At 37.3% G+C, this 24107-nt stretch overlaps 1 protein-coding gene across 1 annotated transcript in view; it reads left to right on the top strand.

Moving 5' to 3' along the window:
• Pten (phosphatase and tensin homolog) overlaps positions 1–24107 on the top strand; it is a 76636-nt gene that overhangs the window by 36989 nt on the left and 15540 nt on the right. Inside the window, exons 3-5 of the mRNA XM_029565792.1 lie at positions 6690–6732; positions 10825–10868; positions 13306–13544. Coding sequence (XP_029421652.1) covers positions 6690–6732; positions 10825–10868; positions 13306–13544 — 326 coding nt within the window. The remainder of the gene's footprint in view (positions 1–6689; positions 6733–10824; positions 10869–13305; positions 13545–24107) is intronic.

Below are 24107 nucleotides of genomic sequence, written 5' to 3'. Positions count from 1 at the left end.
CAGAAAGCCTTTGTTTTTTGTTTTGTATTGAATATTTTAATTTTACGTGTATGAGTTATTGCCTGGTGTATGTGTGTAAGGGTACCCTGTGTCGTGCAATGCCCCAGGGGGTTAGAAGAGGGCATCATAGCCCCTAGAACTGGAGTATCAACGGTTGTTAGATGCCATATGGGTGCTGGGAATCAAACCTGGGTCCTCTGCAAGAGCAGCCCTATTCTTAACCACTGATCCATCTCTCCAGCCAGGCAGAAGGCCTTTGTTTGATAAATTTGCTGTCTGACTTTTCTCAGGCCCACACTTCCTACTTTTTGGATGTGTGTGTATGTGTGTCTTTGTCTCAGTTCTGTGATTAAAAACTGGAATTTGAATCTTAGCTAGGAGAAAGTCTGAAAACCAGATTCTCCCCTTTCCCTAGAGTTTGTTGGGATTCTGTTTGTTTGTTTTATGGGTATGTCTGTTTTCCTGGACTTAGGGGGATGACTTTTTAAATCCTCTTTTATGTGAAATTCTTTTCCATTGTTATTACTTTTAAGTTTGGCTTCTTGAAAAGGGTGTGGGAAAGGCCTGAAGTAGGGTCTTTAAATCTCTTTAAGTCTTCAGCTGGTGGGAATTGTAACAGTGGTCACCCGCCTTTCTGTCTACACATTTTTGATCAGAAGCAGCAATTAACCACCAGAATATAGATTCCTAAGAATGGAACACATAATCTTTATTACTAACCTTGACTCTTGCAAGCTGGACACAGGCCTCTGTAGTGATGTCTGTGACTGCATACTGTGAAGCTGAGTGTGAAAGACATATAACCTCTGTTGCATTAAGAGTTGAAATCAGGGCTTTGAAAATGGCTTACTTGGTAAAGTGCTTGCTGTGGGAGCATGAGCACCTGCGTTTGAATCTATAGCACCCATACAAAAGCCAGGCCGAGTAGTGTGACTCTTATTTCAGCAATGGGGATGAGGGTCCTGACAAAGCAGTTTCAATGAGAGACCTTCTCACAATACTGGTCTACCCCTGATCTGCACATGAATGAGCAAAATATCCTACAAATGGTTGAGCACATGCACATAGAGTGAAAATTGCCCAAATTAACTTCCATTTACAGTCAAAGCCAACCCTTGGAAACTGTCAGCCTTTGCCTGGGCTCTGCAGGGCCTAAATGGACATGTGGCACAGATTCTGCAAGTACTATTGGTAGGTGAATATTGAGTTCTAAAATGCTGTTTTCTGTCACCATTATTTCTGTCACCCCCCCCCCCCACCTTATTTTGGTCTTTTTGTGGCAGGGTCTCCCTGTAGCCCCAGCTAACCTGGAACTCACTATGTAGACCAGGCTGGCCTTGAACTCACAGAGATCTGCCTGCCTCTGCCTCCCAAGTGCTTGTGTCACTATGCTCGGTACAAGAAGTGGACTAATTTGATGGGGTTTTTTTTGCCTTTAAATGTTTATTTTGGGTTTTGAGCTAGGATCTCCCTGCAGCCCCAGTTGACCTGGAACTCGCCATGTAGACCAAGCTGGCCTCTATTTCATAGAAATCTGCCTTTTCTGCTTCTCTATTGCTGGGATTAAAGGCGCATATCACATGGCACAGGAGGGGGAGTATTTAGAAAGAAGGGTTCAACAGAAGAGGGAGGGGGTACAAGAGAAATGGGGGTGTGAATCTGATCAAAATTTGCTGTGTACTTGTATGAAATTGTCAAAAAAGAAAAAACTCTGAAAATACTTTTACAAAACAATCCCACAGTATTTATTCTCAAATCTAGTAGTCATTCAGATTTTCATGTATGAAAACTGCTTAAATAAGGTATATGAAAACTGTAAGTATTCTAGATTATCCAGGCTTAGGACCCTCTCTTCTTTTGACCGTATTTAGTCTCTACCTTCCAAATATCCATAGGCAAGCTTCCATTTCCCTTTGGAAAGCGCTGTTTTCTTGATCATCCCCCTCCCCCCGCCCCAATCCTTCTATTGTGTCAGATTTACAGGACAGTAAGCCAACTGTGGTCAAGAAATCTTGGGAGGACAGAGAGGGAAGTGGGAGGGGCAGCCATGGTGAATGTTTCCCTAAGTAATCAAGTTCTTGCAGGGAGAAGATAGCCACCCCAATCTTTTCAAATCCTCGACTATATTTCCTTTAAAGTGTCTGGTTTTTGTTGTTGTTAGTCTTGCTGTTGCCCATATGCTAACTAAGAAACCATGAAGTTCAGCTGTTAAACATGACTTTAATAACCCTAACTTAAAACACATTATAGGATAATATGCTAAAAAAGATGAGTTCCAATCAGAAAGGAATATTTTTTGAAAAATATTTATTAGGAAGTTCTTATCTTGGAAAACATCAAAGTTTGGGGAACAAGAAGTGGCTAAGAGGTTGTAACAGGGTTCTGCTTAGGACTTTACTTTAGACACTTGCTGAACTGCTTAGGCTGTCGTGCCTGGGGTGTGGTTGGCTGCCCATGACTTCTCAGATCTCCAAGCCATGTCTTTGAAGCGTCTGTGATTCTCCTTTTGCCCTACTCACTTTGATTCAGTGTCTAAAGCTTGGGAAAGGTAGGAAAGAAATACTGCTTCTAGATCTCCCAAACTTCTTTCCAAACTTTATTTTGAAAAAAAATGGCTACCTACTTTTTCTACCCCCACCCCCCTTTTTTTTCCTTTTTGCCATCTTGGATTTTCCAGCCTCCAGAGCTGTGGACAATTCAATTCTCTTGTTTATAAATTACCAACTCTAGCTTGGCATGGGAATGTATCCTTTAGTGTGTTGACCCTGTTTTCAACTGTATTTCTTTTAGATTGTTTTTCTACCCCTAATGATTTTTATGAACTCTCTGAAAAGAAGCTGCTCAGACTCCTCTTGCAGACAACCTTATAATGCCTTTCCTCTCCATGCCACTGGACTCAAATAAGCATGATTAAAGAAATTGATGGGAAAAAAATTGATGGGCTATTTTTTATTTTGAATTATTGATTGCTAACTCTGCTTTATTACTGTGTATCTGAATAGCAAAGAGTTTTCTGTTGCTAGCTATTAAGTATTCTTTAGGAAGTGGCCTTGTGGGGCTGGAGAGATGACTCAGTGGTTAAGAACACTGATTGTTCTTGCAGAAGACCCGGGTTCAAATCCCAGCACCCACATGGCAGCTAACAACTGTCTGTAACTCCAGTCCCAGGGGATATGGCAGCCTCTTCTGACCTCTTAGGGCACTGCACGACACGGGTGCACTTACCTGCATGCAGGCAATACATGCATACACATAAAATTAAAAAAATAAATAAAATTAAAAAAAAAAAGTGGCCTTGCTTAAATTATCAGGCAGAAAACATTACCTACTACTCACTACTGACATAGGCATTTTCTCTTTGATAAAGAGGGAAGTGAAAAGAGAATTTAAAAGTCCCTGCCTTTTTCCTGCTTCTAGCATAGAAATAGGACTGTAACTTGTGGAATTCTGATTTCTGGATTCTTCTGTTGCCTCACCTCCAGCTTTTAGTTTAAGCTATCTTCACATTCTTTCCTGTGTGCTGCTCTGCTGCTGCTTTGTAGTCATCTGTGAACACTCCTTACATTTGGTTGTAATCTATGTACCTTTTAACTCTGAGCTCTGCAAGTGAATATTCTGCAGATGAATTAATTTGTTTCCTCTAAGAATTTGCATTGCAGAAGAGAATTCTAGAGAATCTTTTTTCTTTTGGTGGGGCATCTTTTTGAGACAGGATCTCCCTGTAGTCCCAGCTGTCCTGGAAGTCACTATGTAGAGCAGGTTGACCTTGAACGCACAGAGATCCCCCTGCCTCTGCCTCCTGAGTGCTGGGATTAAAGGCTGGCACTACCAAGCCAGGCTAATTCTAAAGACTCTTACCCAAATTTGTATTATTATTGCTGCTGTTGTTGTTGGCTTTTAAAAAATAGTGTCTCACGGGGCATGGTGGTACACGCCTTTAATCCCAGCACTCGGGAGGCAGAGGCAGGCGGATCTCTGTGAGTTCAAGGCCAGCCTGGTCTACATAGTGAGTTCCAGGACAGCTGGGGCTACAGGGAGACCCTGTCTCAAAAAGACCAAAAAAAAAAAAAGGTGTCTCTATAATGCTAGATGCCTTGAAACTCACTGTGTAGAGCTGGCTTGGCTTGAGCTTGTAGTGATCCTCCTGCCTTTGCCTTCTGGACTGTTGGGTTTATAGGCGTGTTGAAATTACTGACATGCACCATGTCACCTAGCTGTTTTGTTTTGTTCTAAGTTATTAAAGTATGACTTCATTTTTTAAAAAAACAAATAATATCTTTCTAAAAATTAGGATTATTTGTAGTATCTCTCTATAGAATTATTCTTTAGTTAAATCTCTGTGGTCTTTTAAGTTATATATTCATAGGCTGCTGATTAAATGAAGCCTTTGAAATCTGTTTTACTGATTGGTATCATATCTAACTATGCCAGTGTTTCCTTCCTGTCTGACGTGAACTCTAAAATTACATGAACACTTTCTCCCTGTTTCCTGGCATTTCCACTCCAACTTGTTCCTCATTCTTAGCTGGAAATACATTTAGAGTTGTAGTTTCCTTTTAAAAAAATTTAATGGTTAAAAAAAGCTAACCAAGTGTATCAAGATTTTTTTAAAGGAAAACTGCATGTAGTTAAAAGCTGTGAAATGCCTAGTTTTTTGCTGTATTTTTTGTCTTCTAATTTTACATTTTATTATAATAGTATACATTTCTACTACCTAACTAAGTTGTGGCATACTGTTTAATTTTTTAGGTCCTTAATTTTAATTTATTCATAAACACACCCCTAATTCAGCAAGCCCCACCGTATTTGAGTACTCTTGTTGCTGATCAGCTTTTCTCTTTCCTGGAGCATTTTGCCTGCCCTGCTCTGAATTCATTGCTCTCTAGGCTTGCTTTGTGCATTTGCCTGAGATGCCTCACCTGGGATTCTCATTTTTTCTCATTTCAAGTTGGAGTCTTCAGTTTTTAGAACCTAGCATCTTCTTTCACAGTTTTCCACTCTTATTTTGATGGGGGTCCATCTTTTAGTAACTTCCTGAGAGAGTGCATGGAGAACAAAATAACTTACTTATTTTAAAATATCTTTGTTATGTACTTGATCTCAATTTGCCTATATGTGAGCACCCTGATGTATAGATTTATGGAGTTCTATGCTGGAAGTAACTTCCTCAAAATCAGGCTTTGCACAATTTAGCTGCTAGTGTTAAAAACGACAGTGTCATTTTGATTTCTTATTCTTTTTAATTTTTTGGCTGATTTTAGGATCTTTTGGCTTCTTCAGCATTCAGAAATTGCATGAAGATAAGCTTTTCTGCCCCTTTTTAAAAAGAAATCAAATTTATTGTATATTTATAAACCTTTTAATTTGAAAACTCATGTTTGGCTAGGAGATGTAGTTCAGTTGGTAAAATCCTTTCCTAGTATGCATGAGGCCGTAGAGTCAATCCTCCACACCACATAACTGGGCATTGTACTTGCATGCCTATAATCCCAGCACTCCCGTGATAGAGGCAGGAAGATCAGAAGTTCAAGCTTATCCCTCACTACGTAGAGAGTTCAGGCCCACTTTGGGCAACATGAGACCCTTTTCTGTTTTGTTTTATAATTAGTTCCTCAGCATTACACTCGTCTGAGCCTTCTCTTATAGGGTTTAAGATTAAGCAAATTTTCATATATTAAATGCTTAAAATACTGTCTAGCATGTAGTAAGTGCTTGTGGTATCTATAATTGCTTATAGTCTTTGGGTTTGAGTCTTGTACTTGCTAGCTTCACACCTACTTCTCATCTCTGTGAAATATAACTCTCAGATGTTTACAAGGGGTAAATGAGGGTATACAGAGGAAAAAATGTATAATGTACTTCGTATAGAATTAAGTTACTGCTTGTATCTTTCAAATTTAAAATTTTCCATATTTCAAGTTAAATTTTTTCTTTTCATTAAAAGGATGACTAAATTTTATGGCTTATTTTTGAGTACCACTAGATTGCTTGTGATTTCCTCGGAGTTCAGTATGAGCTAGATGAACTTGAATTAAATGCTAAAATTACCCTTTTTTGTAATAAGGTCTCCCTGTATCCCCAGCTGGCCTGAAACTTGCCATGTATACCAGGCTGGCCTTGAACAGAGATTCACCTGCCTCTCTCTCCCCAGTGCTGGGATTAAAGGTACATACCTGGCTTTTTTTTTTATTTTAATTTTTATTTTTTTTATGTGCGTGTATTGCCTGCATGTGTGTAAGTGCACCTGTGTCATGCAATGCCCACGGAGGTCAGAAGAGGGTGTCGGATCCCCTGATGGACATTTGTTAGCTGCCTTGTGGGTGCTGGGATTCGAACTTGGGTCTTCTGCAAGAACATTCAGTGTTCTTAACGTTGAGCCGTCTCTCCAGCCCCCACGCCCAGCTTTTTTAAAGTTGCATTTTCAAGATATTATTTCTTATTATGCTGAAGACAAAAGATAGGAAAACAGTTTTGGAAAAACTTTGGCTGTACTTAATATTGTATAAATTTGTGTATTATAATACACAAACATTATTGGATGACGTGATTACTAGTAGGTTATTTCTTACTTAATGGTGTTTGAGATTAGAAAGATAAAGTACTCTGTATTTTGGTTCTTCTCAACATTAATGTAATTTGAAATGCTAGCTCATTTTTGTTAATGGTGGCTTTTTGTTTTGTTTTAAGGTTTTTGGATTCAAAGCATAAAAACCATTACAAGATATACAATCTGTAAGTATGTTTTCTTATTTTTAATGCCTGCTAAAATAACTAAATGAAAGTTATTTCCTAGTTATAGAGACAAAAATATATTTCAGTAGAACTGAATTAACAGAAACAGTTGAAGAAATAAGATTGAGGGGGATTGTTGGATCATCTAGGAAGTGTACTGATGAGGCACAACAATGTTGGCACAGGTTCATGTTACTTGATCTGCAAGTTTTATTGTAGGTACCATAATTGTTTCTTTGAAGGAAAATATAAACCACCAAGCTTTGCGTGTTTTGAACAGCTGGATTCAGAAGTTGACTTTAATTAAAGGACAAGAACTGTTGAAAGCTGGAATCAATTAAATGAGTCATTTCAGGCTTAGGCTGTGAGGATTGGAGATTTAGAGAGTCCTGATAGGGAAGTAAAAAGACATTCTGTTTGGGTCGAGATTTTATTCCACTTTAACATATCCAAAGAACAGGGAGGAAATTCTTTTCATTGCTGTGTGTAGTGGCTTCCTGCTTCCAGAATTTTGGGATTAGGTTTATATTACCTGTTTTGTAGGTCACTTATGTTATTATGGTTAAAGTTGGTATTGGGTCATACATAGCCTTGGAACTTGACTTTACTTTGAAGCATTTGATTCCCAAATTAATGAGGTATCTCTTTATTTAGTATACTAACTTTTGTCATAAGGACTACAGACTTTGAGAACTGCAAAGATCATTTAGTACAATCAGATTCTCATTTTATAGATGGGGAGTCTGAGGCCTAGAGAGGCTAAGTGGAAGGTCACACAGGTACATATGCTAGCAGACCACCCACTGTTTATGTCAGTAGGCCCTTCTATTTTGTTCTTATTTGTTTTAACTTCCCCAAATTTTATTTGCTTCACAAGTTTCAAGGACTACAAAGTTGTATTGTAATCTCTGATACCCTATTATCCCCTGCCTATTATGTCTGGTTTTAGGCAAGTAAGACTAGCACAGCAGATGTTTTTATTTTCTTTCTTTCTTTTTATCTTAGGATAGCAGTTACATGTTCTATAAATCTCTTTCTTCAAAAACATAAATTTGAAGATTTTAAAAGTATTTTCACTAGGCATACCCATACATAATAGTGTAGTAAACCTTTTATAGCAGTTATGTTGTATACAAGGAATTATTCATGTAGACTTTTAAAAGTTTTTTGTATTTCACTGAATTTTGACATACTTCACCATTTTGTGGCAAACACGTAGCTGTATTATTTTTATCTGTTAAGATTTCTTTTGTGAAATGGCGATAGCTCATTGTAAAGAGTAAGGAAGAGCCTTCAGTGACTGGCGAGGCCCACTTCTGGCTTTTCCTGTTCATCCGACTCCTATCTTGTCTTTTACCAGTTTGTAAAACTGCATCTTCATTTCTTTTTTCATATAAGCCAGTATAAGGTAATGCTAGATATCTTTTGAGTTTTAATTATAAAGAAATTTAAATGTGTAAATCTCACTTGCTATTTTTCTAATGTGTTGAACTACTTATCAAAGTCTTCACTGGGTCAACCTTTCTCTCAGCACTGGTATCACTACCAGCCCCAGAATGTGCTCTCCCAGGCCTCCTATGCTTACTATGAAGAGATGTACACAGCTCCCGCCCCCCCTTTCCTTTCAAATTATCACTGTTTGGCTTTGTCTTTAGTGATAAATAGAGCTCATGTTAGAATGCTGGCTTTGAATAAAATTTGTTATTGCTTTTACATTTAAAACTATAGGTTTTTTGTTTTGGTTCAGTTTTTTAAGATAGCATCTCTTTGTAGTCTCAGGTGTCCTGGAACTCACTATGTGGACCAGGCTGACCTTGATATCACAGAGCATCCTGAGTGGTGGGATTAAAGTCATATGCCACCATGCCTGGCTAAAACTTTAGTTTTTATTGTAAGTTATATCAAGCAGTAGTAGAAAAAGGTGAGCTTTAGTGACCAAGGATACTGAATTTGAGCTAATCATTTATGCAGTGTGATTTGGGGAAGCTTTTAAGGGCTCTTCTAAACTAGCTTTCTCACACGAAAAGTGAAAAGTAAAGCACAATAGGTAGCATGTTAGTCTCGTAAGGCTAATATTAACTATTATCATATAATTGTTAAAAATGAAAACAAAAATGTGGCCCTTCCTTTGTAAGGTCCGTGCATCCTGTGGACAGTTGTTAGTTGTTATTTTCATGTACCTTTCATATACCATTTTGTGATGTGATCTTAAGAAATGTTTATCAAACCAAATTTTTATTTCTTCCCTTTCCTCTACCTCCCTCTCTTATTTTTTTCTTTTTTCTTTGATGGGATGGAGCCTTCTTCACCCATGCTCAGCAAATTCTCTACCACTGATCCAGGCCCAAATGAGACGTTTTGAGGTCCTGAGAAAGCATGGCAAGTTGAGACAACTGGAATATGCCCAAAATTAGCGTTTATTTTTTGATAAGCTGTTACAGGACCAGTTTCTTAGAATCCTGTTCTTCACTTTATACATTTCTTTGGTGCCTGCCTGGCTCCTTACATAGCACTCCACTGTGGGCTCTTTACTACTGTGCCTGTGGAGCTGGACATGAAGCCCATACGTTTAATTCCAGGGAGGTAGAGGTAGGAGGGACCAGTTCAAAGTCAGCCTTGAGTACAAGAGATCTTGCCTGAAAAAGTCAGCCACCCAAACAACCAAATAAAAAGAAAAAAAAAATTAAAATGTGTCTCTCTTTGTTCAATTCTCTGCTTCTTATCATTTTTACATAAGTAAATATGAAATTAATTTAAGGAAGGATGTGTATGCATGTCATTACCAAATAAATTTTTCTTTTTAGCAAAATAGTGTATATTGGATAATATACTTAAAGAGAAAAGCTTGTTTTGGATAATGATATAAAAACTGATTTACTTCAGGTCTGATCAGCTAGAAATCCAGTGGGTTGAAATTTATTTTTAATCTTCATGTGAATTTGGTTTTGAAATGTTTTGAGGAGGTGTGCAGTTAGGGTGTGTATATTTGTTTATACAATTTGTGACATCATTAGACAGCACTATTTCTAATAATTATTACTAATTGTAATAATAATAATAATAATTATTATTATTATTGTTTTTTTGAGACAGGGTCTCCCAATAGCCCCAGCTGGCCTGAACCCACAGAGATCTGCCTACCTCTGCTTCCTGAGTGCTGGGGTTAAAGGCATACATCACCACTTCCAGCCCAATAATTTTTGAATGTTTGGGTTTTGTTAGTAGTTGGGTTACTGGAGTGCTATGGATCCATTAATACATAGGATCTCCCTTTGAACCTATTAGTGTTTATACATATAGACTGTTAATTTTGAGTAGAACAGTGCATACGAACCAATACTACTATTATTAAAAAGCTAAATAATGTATATGTTTTATAATGATGTCAGCATTTTACTGTTGTGTATTGATTTTATGATAACATTGTGATCAGATATTAGTTAAAATTTGTTCTGAGAGATCATTGAAAGTGATCCCTCCCTCCCTCCCTCCCTCGCTCCCACCTGTAACCACAGCTGTCCTGGAACTCTTTGGAGACCAGGTTGGCCTCATTCTCAAAGAGATCAGCCTGCCTCTGCCTCTCAAGAGCAAGGATTAAAGTCATGCACCACCACACCTGACTTATTTTCACTATTTTTAACATCCATGTTTAAAATAATAGTTTGTGATTGTATGTGATCAAGTAAAGATAATATTGAAAGTCAGTTATTCACAGGTACTTGTGAAATAAAAAATACATGGTAATGGCATGTACAGTTTCCACTGAGGAAATTTGAAGGTATTAGGGCAGATGAATTTGCTGATGTATACTGTGCTATATATTAAAATTGTCACATTGTATAGGTAAATGTGTATGCTTTAATTGCATCAGGCATGTATTTAATCTTTTAAACTTTGGCTTTCTTAATTATAAAATGAGATTTATAATAGTACCTACTTCACAGAATTCGTGGAATTAACTGAAATAGTGACTATAAAAACACTTAACACAATGCCTGGCATATTATAAAGGTTCAGATAATGTTTGCCATTATTAATACTTTTTCCAAGTATGACAAGTAACTTTATGCCACATTTTAACTTTTCTTTTAGATGTGCTGAAAGACATTATGACACCGCCAAATTTAACTGCAGAGGTATGTATACGTCTTAACCGTAGTATCTTGTGTAACTTAAAAACCAGTAGACTGTCTTTTGCTGCCTGGTAATAATCTTCTAAATTACTGAATAAATGTTATCTTAAGGATAGTTTTCAACAACTTTCAATAATGAATTTTCATGGTTCTGTTTTAGGTCATACAGACCTAGCAAAATTGTCTGGAAAACTAAAGAATAGAATAGATTAAGAACTAGGAGAGATTACAAGACTAAGGAGGAGGTTATTTACTCTTTGAGGCAGTTGGTGCTATAATAAGCAATTATAGGGAGAAAGCAGGGGTACTTTAAATTTTCTGTATTGAAGAGTAAAGATAGGGAAGGATAAAATGGTCTGGATAAGAGAAGCTTGATGGATGAGAGCTGTGGACTGCTTTAAATGAGTTTTACCACAGATATGGGTCAGTATTGTTTCACAGCCCTCAAAACCTTCCACTTCATTTATAGATGCTGCTGTGGTAGTCAGAAAGAGAAGACGATTCCCAAGTGATAGATTGTCGCATTTGTTATTGGTCTCTGCTGAAAATCTAGCATGGATGTTCAGACAGATGATCTGAGAATTTTGAAATACTAAGTTTGAACATTTTACTAAGAATGTTCCTTCTTTAGGGATAGAAGTAGGCTACTTCTTAGTAGGAAAGTATGCCGTATGTGATGCTTCTTGAGGTTTTTTGTCTTTTTGAGACAGGGTCTCCCTGTAGCCTCAGCTGACCTGGAACTTGCTGTGTAGACCAGCGTGGCATAGAAGTCACCACCTGCCTCCGCCTCCCAAGTGCTGGGATCAAAGGCGTGTGCCACCATGCCTGGCTTAAAGCTTCTCTAGTTTTAGATGTACATCTTAACAGATTTTAATTCTTTCTTTTTGTAAATATCATACATAAGTATAGTCTTTGCATTATTTCCATCTCTCCCAGTCCCCTTCCAACTCCTCCCATGCCCCCTCCATTCCCTCTCAATTTTTTGTCCTCTTTTGTGATTATTATTGTTGCATATACATCCATACATCTATAGATATGCATATATATAAATAATTCTCTGAGCTCATGTAGTGGTGCTTTTAACAAATTATCTTAAATGTGTGTGTGGCCACCTAAAAAATGAAGATGGATTGAAGTAGTTAGGAAGATGGCTAAATGATAGTGGTTCTGCCACTTCTATGTTGCAGTACTGTGTCCTTGTCTACCAGAGAGCTTTCGTGCCAGAGAAAGCATTTAATTAATTGTATCTTAGACCAGATTATGATGACTTGGTTGAGGACATAGTCATAATTTTCACATGTCCAGATAATAGTATCAGTCAGGATTTAAAAAAAAAAAAAAAATTTAAAGGCACCATCTCATGTATCCCAGACTGGCCTTGAACTCATTATGTAGCTGAGAATTATCTCAGATCTTTGATCCTTCTATCCCCACCTTCCAAGTGTTGGAATTACAGGCATCACCAATTTCAGATTCTGTGTTTACCAGGTCTTGGGGATTGTCCCAGAGCTTAATGCCTGTTAGGAAAGTACTCTGCACACTGAGCTAACCCCCCGACCCCGACTTCATTCAGGGATTTTAAGACTCATAGAGTAGAACCAATGCAGATACTAATAGGATAAAAGTCAGTAGTGATAGAACTAAAGTCCTATGGAGCTGGAGAGATGGCTCCACAGTTAAGAGCACTGGCTGTTTTTGCAGAAGACCTGGTTTCAAATCCCAGCACCCACATGGCAGTTAACAACAGTCTGTAACTCTAGTTCCAGGGGATCTGACACCCTCTTCTGTCATCTGAGGACATTGCACTACATGGATGCATCTACATACATGCAGGCAATACACTCATACAATAGACATAAAATAAAAAATATATGCTTAACTCTAAGGAACAAAGAGACAGGGTCTCACTATGCAGTCTTTGTTGGCCTGGAGCTTAGTTTATAGACCAAGCTGGCGTGGAACTCACAGAGATCTCTACAACACCACAACTGTAGTGTTATGATAATATTTTTTAAAAACCCGCTTGGTATCTTTATGATGTAAAATTCAGTCTTTTTCATAGTTTATTAATAATCTATACTTTCTTCAAAATATATTTTGCAGTGATTTAGTAATAACTGTTATTATTCCTCCTGTTAGAAACTACTGCTGATAAGAGCCTCTATGGCATCTGTTTGAATTGATCTGTGCCCAGAGGCTGCCTGCCTTCTTTAGCCATTTCCTCCTGCGCGAAGTGTGGAGCACAGTGCTTGTCTCCTTGTCTAATGAAAACATAAGTCTTTTTATTCAAAAACAAGGTTCATAAGCAGTAAATTATTTTTCCTTTAAAGTCAGGTTTCTTTTAATCACCAATACGTTTATACAACATTTCTAAAGTTAACCTACTTTAAAAAGTTGAGGATTTTTTTTTTCTGACATTGAGGTTATCTTTTTACAACAGTTGCACAATATCCTTTTGAAGACCATAACCCACCACAGCTAGAACTTATCAAACCCTTTTGTGAAGATCTTGACCAATGGCTAAGTGAAGATGACAATCATGTTGCAGCAATTCACTGTAAAGCTGGAAAGGGACGGACTGGTGTAATGATTTGCGCATATTTATTGCATCGGGGCAAATTTTTAAAGGCACAAGAGGCCCTAGATTTCTATGGGGAAGTAAGGACCAGAGACAAAAAGGTAAGTTATATTCTATGTTTTTCTTTTCCTCTTTGTAATCTAAGAGTTTATTGGGAAACAGTTTTTTTCCCCATTCTTTTCCCTGTAGCTTTATTGAGACATAACTGACAAAATTAAACATTTACTATGTATATGTGATATTTTGAGAAATGTATGCCTTGTCCTTGCCACAGTCATATCTACCACAGTCATTTCCACTTAACATCACCTGCTGTCCTTTAACTTCAGCTGTAGTAAAAGATTTTCTTGCAGGGAATTTTAAGTATAAGAGATTACATGTCATTAACTTTTGTTATGTTGTACGGTAGGCCTCCAGGTCTTTTTTTTTTTTTTTTTTTGTATAACTGAAATATTTTGTACAGAAGCTCTCCATCCTGCATCCTACTCCCCAAAAAGAATTTCAAGAGATAGAGGTTGATAATAGTTATTTTTTTTAACTTTTTTTTTTTTAAACAATAGACTCCCCCATATAGTTGGTGCTGTCCTCATCATCCCCATCTTAGCCTCTAAAGTACTAAGATTACAGAATTATGCCAAACTCTTCCAAAGTTGGTGGTGGTTGTTGCTTGGACAGGATAGCACTGTGTAGACCAAGCTGACCTGGACCCACAGAAATCTCCCTGTGTCTGCCTCCTGAGTGCTGGGATCAAAGATGTTCACCACCATGCTCAGCTCTTGCAAAGTTTTTTTATTTTTTATTTATTGTTGTTTGTTTTGTTTTTGCAGTCTTGTGCAGTTCAGTTGCTCCAGTTTGGCGGGTGAACTTCACAGGTGACAACATGTCACAACATCAGAAGGTTGGACATGGTTACTCTAGGCCTTAAGACATCACAACTGTGAATCTATTCTAGTTAAAATTTCTGTAATCAGGCAGGCTTACCTCTAGGCTAAGCCATTTTCTTTTTTGGCTGCTGCCACCTCCCCTGCTTCTCCTTTGACACCTCACCCTACTATTCCCTCCTTTCGCCGCCTCCTCCTACCTTCCTTCTCTAATATTTTCAAAAATTTTTGTTGTTTTTATTATGTGTACGAATGTATTGCCTACATGTATGTAAGCGCACCTGTGTTGTGCAATGCCCGCGGAGGTCAGAAGAGGGTATCGGAGCCCCTGTGGATGGAGTTAGTTACCTTGTATTGCTGGGAATAGAACCCAGGTCCTCTGCAAGAGGAGCCATCTCTCCAGCCCCCTTTCATATTTTTTAAACCTTAATTCTATCTTAATTTAGCCTCAAATTATAAATAGTAATAATCACTTTAAGCTCTGTAGTTGCATTGATTCCTGGTTTTTGTAGTTTTTTTTCCTCTCCTGTTTTCTAACCTTTTGTCTTTGTGATTGAGCATGTAAAGATGTTAAAAGATATTTACTGGTGTAAGCTCACAAAATTGGATAAAATAGAAAAGTCATGAACCCGAATACCAGTTTTAGGCTAGAGGTTCCTCAACTCTGCATCATACATACTTTTAAATACTTTGATGAAATCTGTAAATGTGCTCTCACTTAATGTGTGCATGGTATATACATAATAGATTTTTACTGATAACTTTTAATTGCACTCAAACTTAAAAATACAGAATGTAATTAAGAACCTTCGTATAAATTATGTTTCATTTTCTTCCCATTTAAAACATCAGTATCTGTTACTTCAGCAGTGAGTAGCTCTGATACATTCTTCTGACTAATTAACAGAGGCTTGTGTCAGATATAAGTTCTCTAAGATTCCAGATAAATTCTTGTTGCATCAGCTTTTTTTATTTTTGAGTTATTGGGACCATTTTTGGCAAGATCTTTATTATTGATGCTGTTAGGAAGGAAAAGGTTATGATTCATTTTATATTTCAAGTTGAAGTGTTAAACTGCATACAAGAGTTGTTCTTTTTTAAATCCAGTGAGCTACATTGTCTGGCTAAGAATTTGCCTTCACAGCATCAGTGGGCATATAATGTAGTGAAGAACTTCATAAATGCTGCTGTTTCTTGTCAATACCTCTTGAGAACCTCTGGCTTTTATAAACTGGGTGTTTTCATAGCAGAAGGTTTTTCATGACAAACCTCCCACAAGCTGTGATTTAAAACTTGGCTCAGCAAGTAGTAGAACTCTTTGACAGAAATAGATAAGGCTCTCTTAGAATTATTGTAAATCTTGCCACCCAGTATATAAGGATGAACAGAGCTGTGAGTGGCGGTGACATGGAAAACATCCCCCTTCACCATTTCAGGAGAACCAGATGTGCTGTCAGGTGGTAAAGTATACCTACAAGATACAGAGATTTAAGAGGTTTTATTTTTGGTGGTCGGATAGTGGGAGACAAGGAAACTTCACTGTTTTGAAAATATTTTCTGAAGTTTCTAAAAGGACTTAAATATTCGCTGATTATTTATTCGTTGATTGTATCACCATGCATTTATTTGATGAAAACTTGTACATTAAGAAATCAAATGCTGAGGACTGGAGAGATAACTCAGCAGTTAAGAGTGTACTGGCTGTTCTCGCAGAGAACCTGGGTTTGAGTCCCAGCACAAACATGGTGGCTATCAACCATCTGTAACTCCAGTACAGTGCCCTCTTCTGATCTCTGTGGGCAATGCACAATCCATGTACATCTATAGACAGGTAGGCAATGCACTCATATAAAAGAAAAATAATAAATAAAATAAATAATAAAGCAAAAAGTAAAAAATTCAGAAAGCTAGGAAAAACAAGAAATAGAAGGATTCATTAAAGAAAAGAGCAAAAGGGAATATTAGAAAATTAGTGGGGCTAATAGATCAAAAAGTAGGCTTTTAAAAATCAATAAAATGGGTCTGGAGAGTTGCTTCAGCAGTTAAGAGCACTGGCTGCTCATGCAGAGGACCCAGGCTTGATTCCCAGCACCCACATGGCAGCTAACAACCGTCCATAACTCCAGTTCCAGAGGGAATCCGACACCCTCTTGTGACCTCCATGGATATTGCATGACATGGTGCACTTACACACATGCAAACAATACATTTATAGACATAAAATAAAAATAGTAAATAAGATGAAGTTAAAATGATAGGTGTTTGGATAGATAGATGAGAGGGATCTGACTAGACTGCAAGTGGATGGACTTGCACTGGGGAACATCTGGGGACACTGACTTGACACCGTGGGCCTTAACACCCAGTACAGAGTATATGGGTTCCAGTGGGGGGACTATGGGAGGGTGCTGGTGGGGATGGGGTTATAAAGATGATTCAGATTTTTTGAGATATTCTGTATGAAATGCAACAAAATTTAATAAAAACAAATTAAAATAATTTATACTCATTTTTAGATAACATTTAGTATACATTCAAATTTATCTAATAATATACTTTATAGTTGTGCTTTAAACAAAAAGCAAATAAAATATGAATTTATTTTTAGGTTTTGATTTCAAAATATCTACAGTGTATGTTTAACAGAGAGACAAAATGTAGCCCTAGAGTTGAAAAATCAGCGTACAGTTAGAAAGGAGAGGTACTAGATAACAAGAAAGACACGAAGTTATTGAGTGGGGTCCCACTAAAGCAAAGGTAAAGACGTGCACTGCCAAATGGGTGACTATGTTCTGAAGAAATCAACATCTTAAATTGTTTTATTTACATATTTTTGGTGGGATAAAACAATTTCCCCTTTTAAGTTTCTAATGGAAATTTGCAATTTTCATGCAATATAATTAGATGATATTTAGGTATCCTCCACATCCACACCTCCCGTTACTGTCCCCACACAATTTAATGTACTCTATTATATATATAATAAAGCCTATAGATTCTTAAAAAAAATGAAATCAAATGATAAATGGTACTTTCATAGCATATTTCATAATTTTAGAGTAAAAATTGCCAATTTGGGGGGAAATAAATGAGATTGAGATACTGCAACTATTTTAACTTCTGTGAGCTACAAATGTTTTGATTTTTCCTTTTCTCTTTTTCTTTCTCTCAATTTCATGGTGCTAAGGATTGAGCCTAGGGCATTATACATGGTAGACACATTTCACCATTGAACTATGTCCTCAGCCCTCATCTGACCATTTCTGAGCTGTTTACTTGCCTTCATTATGTTGAGCTATTTGTTTTGTGGCTGTGTCAGTCAAGGATTCTAAGTTGGGAGAAATAATGATTTTGTAATAGTTTAGGCTTTTCTGAACTATACTATTTTAAATATACTCCCCCCCCCAACCACATATCTTGTCTGATATAGGGACTTCTTCAGAATAGTTGGCATTGTGCTGCTGACGGTGAGATTTTGCTGTGCAAAAACCACCCGGAATAGATAGTCCATCTCATCATGTTCAAGGATAAGAGTAAAATTCAAGCATGCATAAACTTTTATAATTTTTTTCTCTGTTTCCAGTTCAAGTTAGATCCAGGAGAAGTCTTCAGAGTCAAAATGAAGTCATATTTTAATTTGTCAGTAGAAAGATGTTCTAGACTTCACAATCTTGTTACATTGTCTGTTCTGGGCACCAGATGCTCTCCATTACCCCAAGTGAAGGTGATAAATAGAAACTAGAGAGCTTGTGACAGTGTTAGGGATGTACCTGGAAAAACTGATGTTAAAGTGTTAGAGGATACTGAAACTCATTAAGTAATTTAGCATTTTAGAGTCAAATCACTAGGATTTACTGTGCTTAACTTAAGCTTATATATATGTAGACCTTATTTTAGATAAATTATACACAGGATTTAAAGGAGAATCTCCTAACATGTTTCCTACCTTTATCTTTATGCTTATTTAAAAAGAAAGAAATTTATGAGCAGATGCTATTGACCATGTTGTGTTTTACTAAATGGTTGCATTTGCATTTTAGGTTGAAACAGCATTAGACAGCTGGATATGGATAAAAGCCCCCATTCAAGTATGCTTCTTACTGTTATGATATAACAGACCCGGAGAGGTGCAGTGCTGTGAGAGAATTGCTCAACTCATGACAGCATTAGTTTGAGTTTTGGCCATTTTATTTAATTTCAAATTTACAAATTATGAAATTGCAAAAAGAATTTTGAACTGTTTAGGACATTGCCGCTTTACAGGCTCTCCTGAAATGTAATGATAATGGATTATCTTTTTTTTTTTTTTTTTGGTGTTTTTGAGACAGGGTTTCCCTGTGGCCCCAGCTGGCCTGGAACTTACTGTGTAGACCAGGCTGGCTTTGAACTCACAGAGACCTGCCTGCCTCTGCCTCCTGAGGGCTGGGACTAAAGGCGGGTGCCACCACACCAGGCTTAGGTTATCTTTTTTAAAAAAAGAATTTTTATTATTTTTTATTTTCTGTGTATGAGTATATAAATGCACCCGTGTCATGGAAAGCCTGCAGAGATTAGAAGAGGGCGTTGGATCCCCAGGAATTGGAGTTATAGATGGTTGTTAGCCACCATGTAGGTGCTGTGAATTGAACCCTGGGGCTCGGCAAGACCAACTGACTCTGAGTCATCTCTCCAGCCTCTGGATTATCTTTCTTTACAAACAATACAGTGATTAATAACACCTGAGTTGAGGTTGAGGTTGCTGGTCTTGTAAATATAATGCTATAGGTCTGCTTAAAATTTATACAATTTGTCTTAAAAACTTTCAGATGTAAAGAAAAATGGAATTGTGATTTTTATAGGGAAGAACCTACATTTGAGTTGTGTGTGTGTGTGTGTGTGTGTGTGTACGTGTGTACAGGTCATGAACCTAGAAAGGAGACCATGAGAGGGAAGAATTAATCTTAAAGAAAGACGGGGAGCAGGAGAGAGAGAGGGTAATAGAGTATATGTGACATGAAAGCAGAGGGAGGGGGAAGAAGAAGACTTAACCAGGGACTTACACAGGGAAAGCGAGGGCAGTGGGGAAGGGATAAATTAGAACAAAATGCCATAAAGGAAGATGCCATAATGATCCTCATTACATTGTGTGCTAACAAAAAGTCAGTAAGAAAAGAAACTTTCAAAGGCATCACTTGTTTGCCTAGTGGTCGGGAGTGGTAGTGAAATAATGCAATTTAATCTGTTTATCACAAGAAAATTTAGCTGCGTATGGTAAAGCTATTTTAGTACAGCTGAGAAATTCTTCCTGAAAAGTATCTTAAATAAATACAATTGATTATCCAGAGCAGTTTCATTCTTAAATCATGTAGCAGTATTCACAATGGAATTTTACTCAGCTGCAAAGAAAATGAAATTGTGAAATTTGCAGGAAAGTGAATCTATAAAGTGTTATATTAAGCAGGGTGACTCTAACTCAGAATGACAAAAACTGCATGTCTCATGTGAATTGTAGATTGTGATGTGTATGCGCATGCATGTGTGTGTGAATGGGAGTAAATGTGGGTAAAGCATAAACAAGAGGGTGAAAAGAGATGCTAAGGAAAAGGGGTGCAGAGAAGACACAAGTAACATGAAAGTTGAGCCTGTGGATTTGCATTTCTGTAATTGTAAGCCACAAATACTAGGGATGAATATATTTATCTATTTTGTGCTTTGTATAGGATTAATTTCATTGTTGTCTTTATTATCTTACATTCTTGATTGTAAGCATGGAGAGACAATAAACTGAAGAAAATTGTGTTCTGGTGACATTATGTAAGAGCAGAATCTTTTCCCTTTTTTTGGAGGAGGAGGCAGTTGTCATGTTTTTGTGACAAATATGTAGGCTTTTCATAGCCTTTCTGAAGAGGCTGACATATGGACATGGTACAGATGGTAGCAGCATTACAGGTATAAGCTGACCAAAAGATGTAGCATTATGTTCTTAATCCCCAAGTAATATTTAAGGTTTTAAATGTTGCAGAGAAGTCAAATAAGTGATATTACCTATAAAGAAAATATTCTAAGGATGAGTAACTACTTAAGGGAACAAAGACTCCTATCTTCAGTAACTATGTTATTCCACTTCCCTAGGAATTAACTTATATGCGCATTTGCTATTTTTCTATGTGAAAGTGTGGTGATTTGTCCAAAAGCAAGCCATTGGAGTATGTGTGGTTCTCCTTGCCTTGCTATCCTATCACCTTTCCCCAACTCTGTATGTCAGCTTCTGGAGTTGGTTCCCATCTGTCCTGTCTTGTCCTATGCTGTTTGCATCTACACTTAGGTTTCGACACTTTAATAGTTTATATACTTATTGTAAACTATCAAGAAAGGGGTAAAATCTCTTAAGAGTGCTAGCATGTGTGTATTTTGCAATGATTTCCCAAACTTCTGAGTTAAAGAGGTCAAGAGGCCATTTTGCCTGTATTATTATTTATTTATTTATTTATTTATTTATTTATTTATTTGTATGAGTGTATTACCTGCATGTATGTTAGTGTACCCATGTCATGCAAAGCCTGTAGAGGTCAGGAGAGGGTGTTGAATCTCCTGGAACTGGAGTTACAAACAGTTGTTGGCTGCCATGTGGGTACTGGGAATTAAACCCAAGTCTTCTGCAAGAGCAACCAGTGCTTTTAACCACTGAGCCATCTCTCCACTCCCCTAGAGTCACTTCTAAACCCCCTTCCTGGCCCCAAATAAAGGCAAATAAAAGAAGCTTCAATATTTGATAAAACTTTAAAGGAGCAAAGTTTAAACAGATTTCAGTCTCTCTCTCTCTCTCTTTTTTTTTTTTCCTATTGTGGGGTGTGTGTGTGTGTGTGGTGTGTAAATGAGCCCAGTACATCATTTTATCAAGCTTATTAAAATGATAATGATTTTTTTTTTTTTATCTTTTTGAAGCGGGGTCTCCCTGTAGCCCCAGCTATCCTGGAACTCACTATGTAGACTAGACCAGGCTGGCCTTAAACTCACAGAGATCCGCCTGCCTCTGCCTCCCAAGTGCTGGGACTACAGGCGTGCGCCACCACGCCCGGCGATAATGATAATTTTAAATGTCAAGTAGAGGATTTTCACTTTCTCCCTGGGGATGAAGTTTATGATCTACTCTTATAATTAGGTTATTTTTTCTATTTTATTTATGAAATTTCTCTGTATCATAACCTAATGAAATTTTCAGTTTTATTTAAAATTAAATAAGCAGGTGGATATGATAGCGTGATGGCACATGCTTTTAATGCTAATGCTCATGAGGTAGTAGAGGCAGGTAGATTTCTGTGAAGTTTGAGGCCAGCCTAATCTACATAGTGAGTTGCATGCCATCCAGGACTACATAATTTAACCTTGTCTCAAAACAAACAAAACCTAAACAAGCTATGGTTGCTATCTTAAAACAGAAAAACCTAATGTAATTTTTTTTCCCTATGACATTAATTTTCTTGGGGTAACTGTTCTCTGTTGCATACTATCCAGCTGATCCAATTTCGTATAGTTGCAGAATTTCATATCTTGAAAGATCTAAGCAGTTCTTTCATTGAAAGCACAACTTCAAAGGTCTAACTGTCCTACGTTGTAATTTTTCTTTCTAATAATTCAAAACCCTGTCTTGTAACTTCAAACCCCACATTCTCCCTACTGTACTAAGTTCTACTGTCTTAATTTTCTTTCCTATACTTACTGATTCATAAAACAGAAGCTAACACTCAGAAAAGAAAAGCAGTTGCTTTAAATGTGTGATGAGTTTTTCAGTTTCAGGTCAGAGAAACCAACTCAAAGTAAGCTTAAACAGAAGACATTTATTGACTAATAAAACCTAAAGGCTTGGTCTGAATCTAAATGCTCAACAGATGTCAGGAATCTTTCTTCCTTCTTCCTCCTCTTCTTCCTTTTCTTGCCTATATTTATTTTCAGATAAGATTTTTTGCAAGTAACTCTTTCTTGTCTGTAGTAACATTTTGGCTACTTTAACAACAATAACAAGAATGATAATTTGAGTAAAAGTGCCTAGTGTGGGTTCTGATTTCCCTAGATTAAAGCATGTACCTCTTTCTGAACCAAACATTCTAGCTAGGAAATGAAATCCCCTGATTGGGTTATATATATGAAGCTAAGAATAGAGCCCAACACCTCCAAACTGAGAGAATAATAACATCTCAAAGAAGGGAAAGGATGCTGGCTGGAAATTGCTTCCCATTTATCTCAAGGATTCTGTGGCTCACATAGCACTGTTTAAAGTTTCATCGAACTGAAGCATGATAATCTCTAAACTTTGGAGATTCTTCTTCATAGATGGGAAAGATGTGAATTCAAAGAGGTTATGACTTCATTCAAATCACATAGTATTCCTGTTTTTAATAAAGCTTTGGACATATGAGTAACATACTCAGATTCATATTTAGATCCAAATCCTGGTTTTGAGCAAGATAATCATGCACAGTGAGACTGTTTTCTTAGTATTAAAATTAAAATAGAGGTGATATGGAGTCTGGAGAGATGACTCAATGATTTAGAGCACCGTCTGCTCGACCTGGGTTCAGATCCCAGCTTCCACATGATAGGTAACAACCATCCGTAGCTCCAGTTCCAGGGAATCCAACCCCCTCTTCTGACCTCCGAAGGCACTGCACGACACGGGTGCACGAACATGCATTGAGATAGTACTCTGATATGTGTGAAATAAAAATAATAAATACAATAAAATACAGCAATAAAATAAAGCTGACTGTGGTATACTCCTGTAATCCCAGCACTTGAGAGGCAGAGATAGGAAGATGAGGGGTTCAAGTTCATCATCAGATACATAGTAAATTGAAGCTAGCATGGAATACATGGAACCCTGTCTTAATACCCATCCCCTAGGGTTTGGACTCTGGATGCTAAAGCAGGAGGATAACCAGTATGAGGCCATCCTGAGCTACCATAGTGAAACCCTATCTTAAAATATAAAGTATGTGGGCCGGAGGGATGGCTTAGTAGTTAAGAACACTGACTGCTCTTGCAGAGGACCTGGGTTATGTTCCTAGCACCCACATGGTTTCTAACAAACATCTGTAACTTCAGTTCCAAGGGATCTGAAGCCCTCTTCTGACCTATGCAGGCATTGCATGACACAGGTACTCTTATATATGTGCAGACAATATACATAAAATAAAAAATAATGTGCATTTCATGTGCATACAAGTATGTGATAACACATAATCTTGCAATGTTATGAGACTGATAATAGTATGTGTTTACTACTGGGAAGTAGCTGCAGTAACTACTGTTAAATGTTGTCATTCTAGTGTGGTGGCGCATGCCTTAAGGCCCAGCAGTAGGGAGGCAGAGGCAGAGGCAGGCGGATCTCTGTGAGTTCAAGGCCAGCCTGGTCTACATAGCAAGTTCTAGGCCAGCTGGGCTACAGCTGGGGCCTCTTTTCAAAAAGACCAAAAAAAAAAAAAAAAAAGTTGTCATTCTAATAATAGCCATATTCTTTCCTTTGTTGAAGGACTGTCTTGTAATTATTCAGAAAAACAGATTTGTAAGCTTTAAGCAAATATTTACAGGTTGAAGCATCTCTATTATTTCCAAGTTTAGACATGAAAAGTGTTTCTAGTTCACTAGAAAAATTGTTTCAAATAGAAGATCATTCTTTTAAACTGAGGGATCCAGATTATAAACTGATGTTATAGAAAATGATCTAAGTGAATGCACAGATGAATAAACATTAAATACTATGTTGTGATATGATATTCTGGGATCATTATGGAAGTATTGTAGATC

Source organism: Nannospalax galili, unplaced genomic scaffold (genome assembly GCF_000622305.1).
Source record: "Nannospalax galili isolate Female #2095 unplaced genomic scaffold, S.galili_v1.0 scaffold498, whole genome shotgun sequence".
Lineage (NCBI taxonomy): Eukaryota > Metazoa > Chordata > Mammalia > Rodentia > Spalacidae > Nannospalax > Nannospalax galili.
Note: the sequence above shows the minus strand (reverse complement) of the source record. Positions and strands in the feature narration are given on the sequence as shown.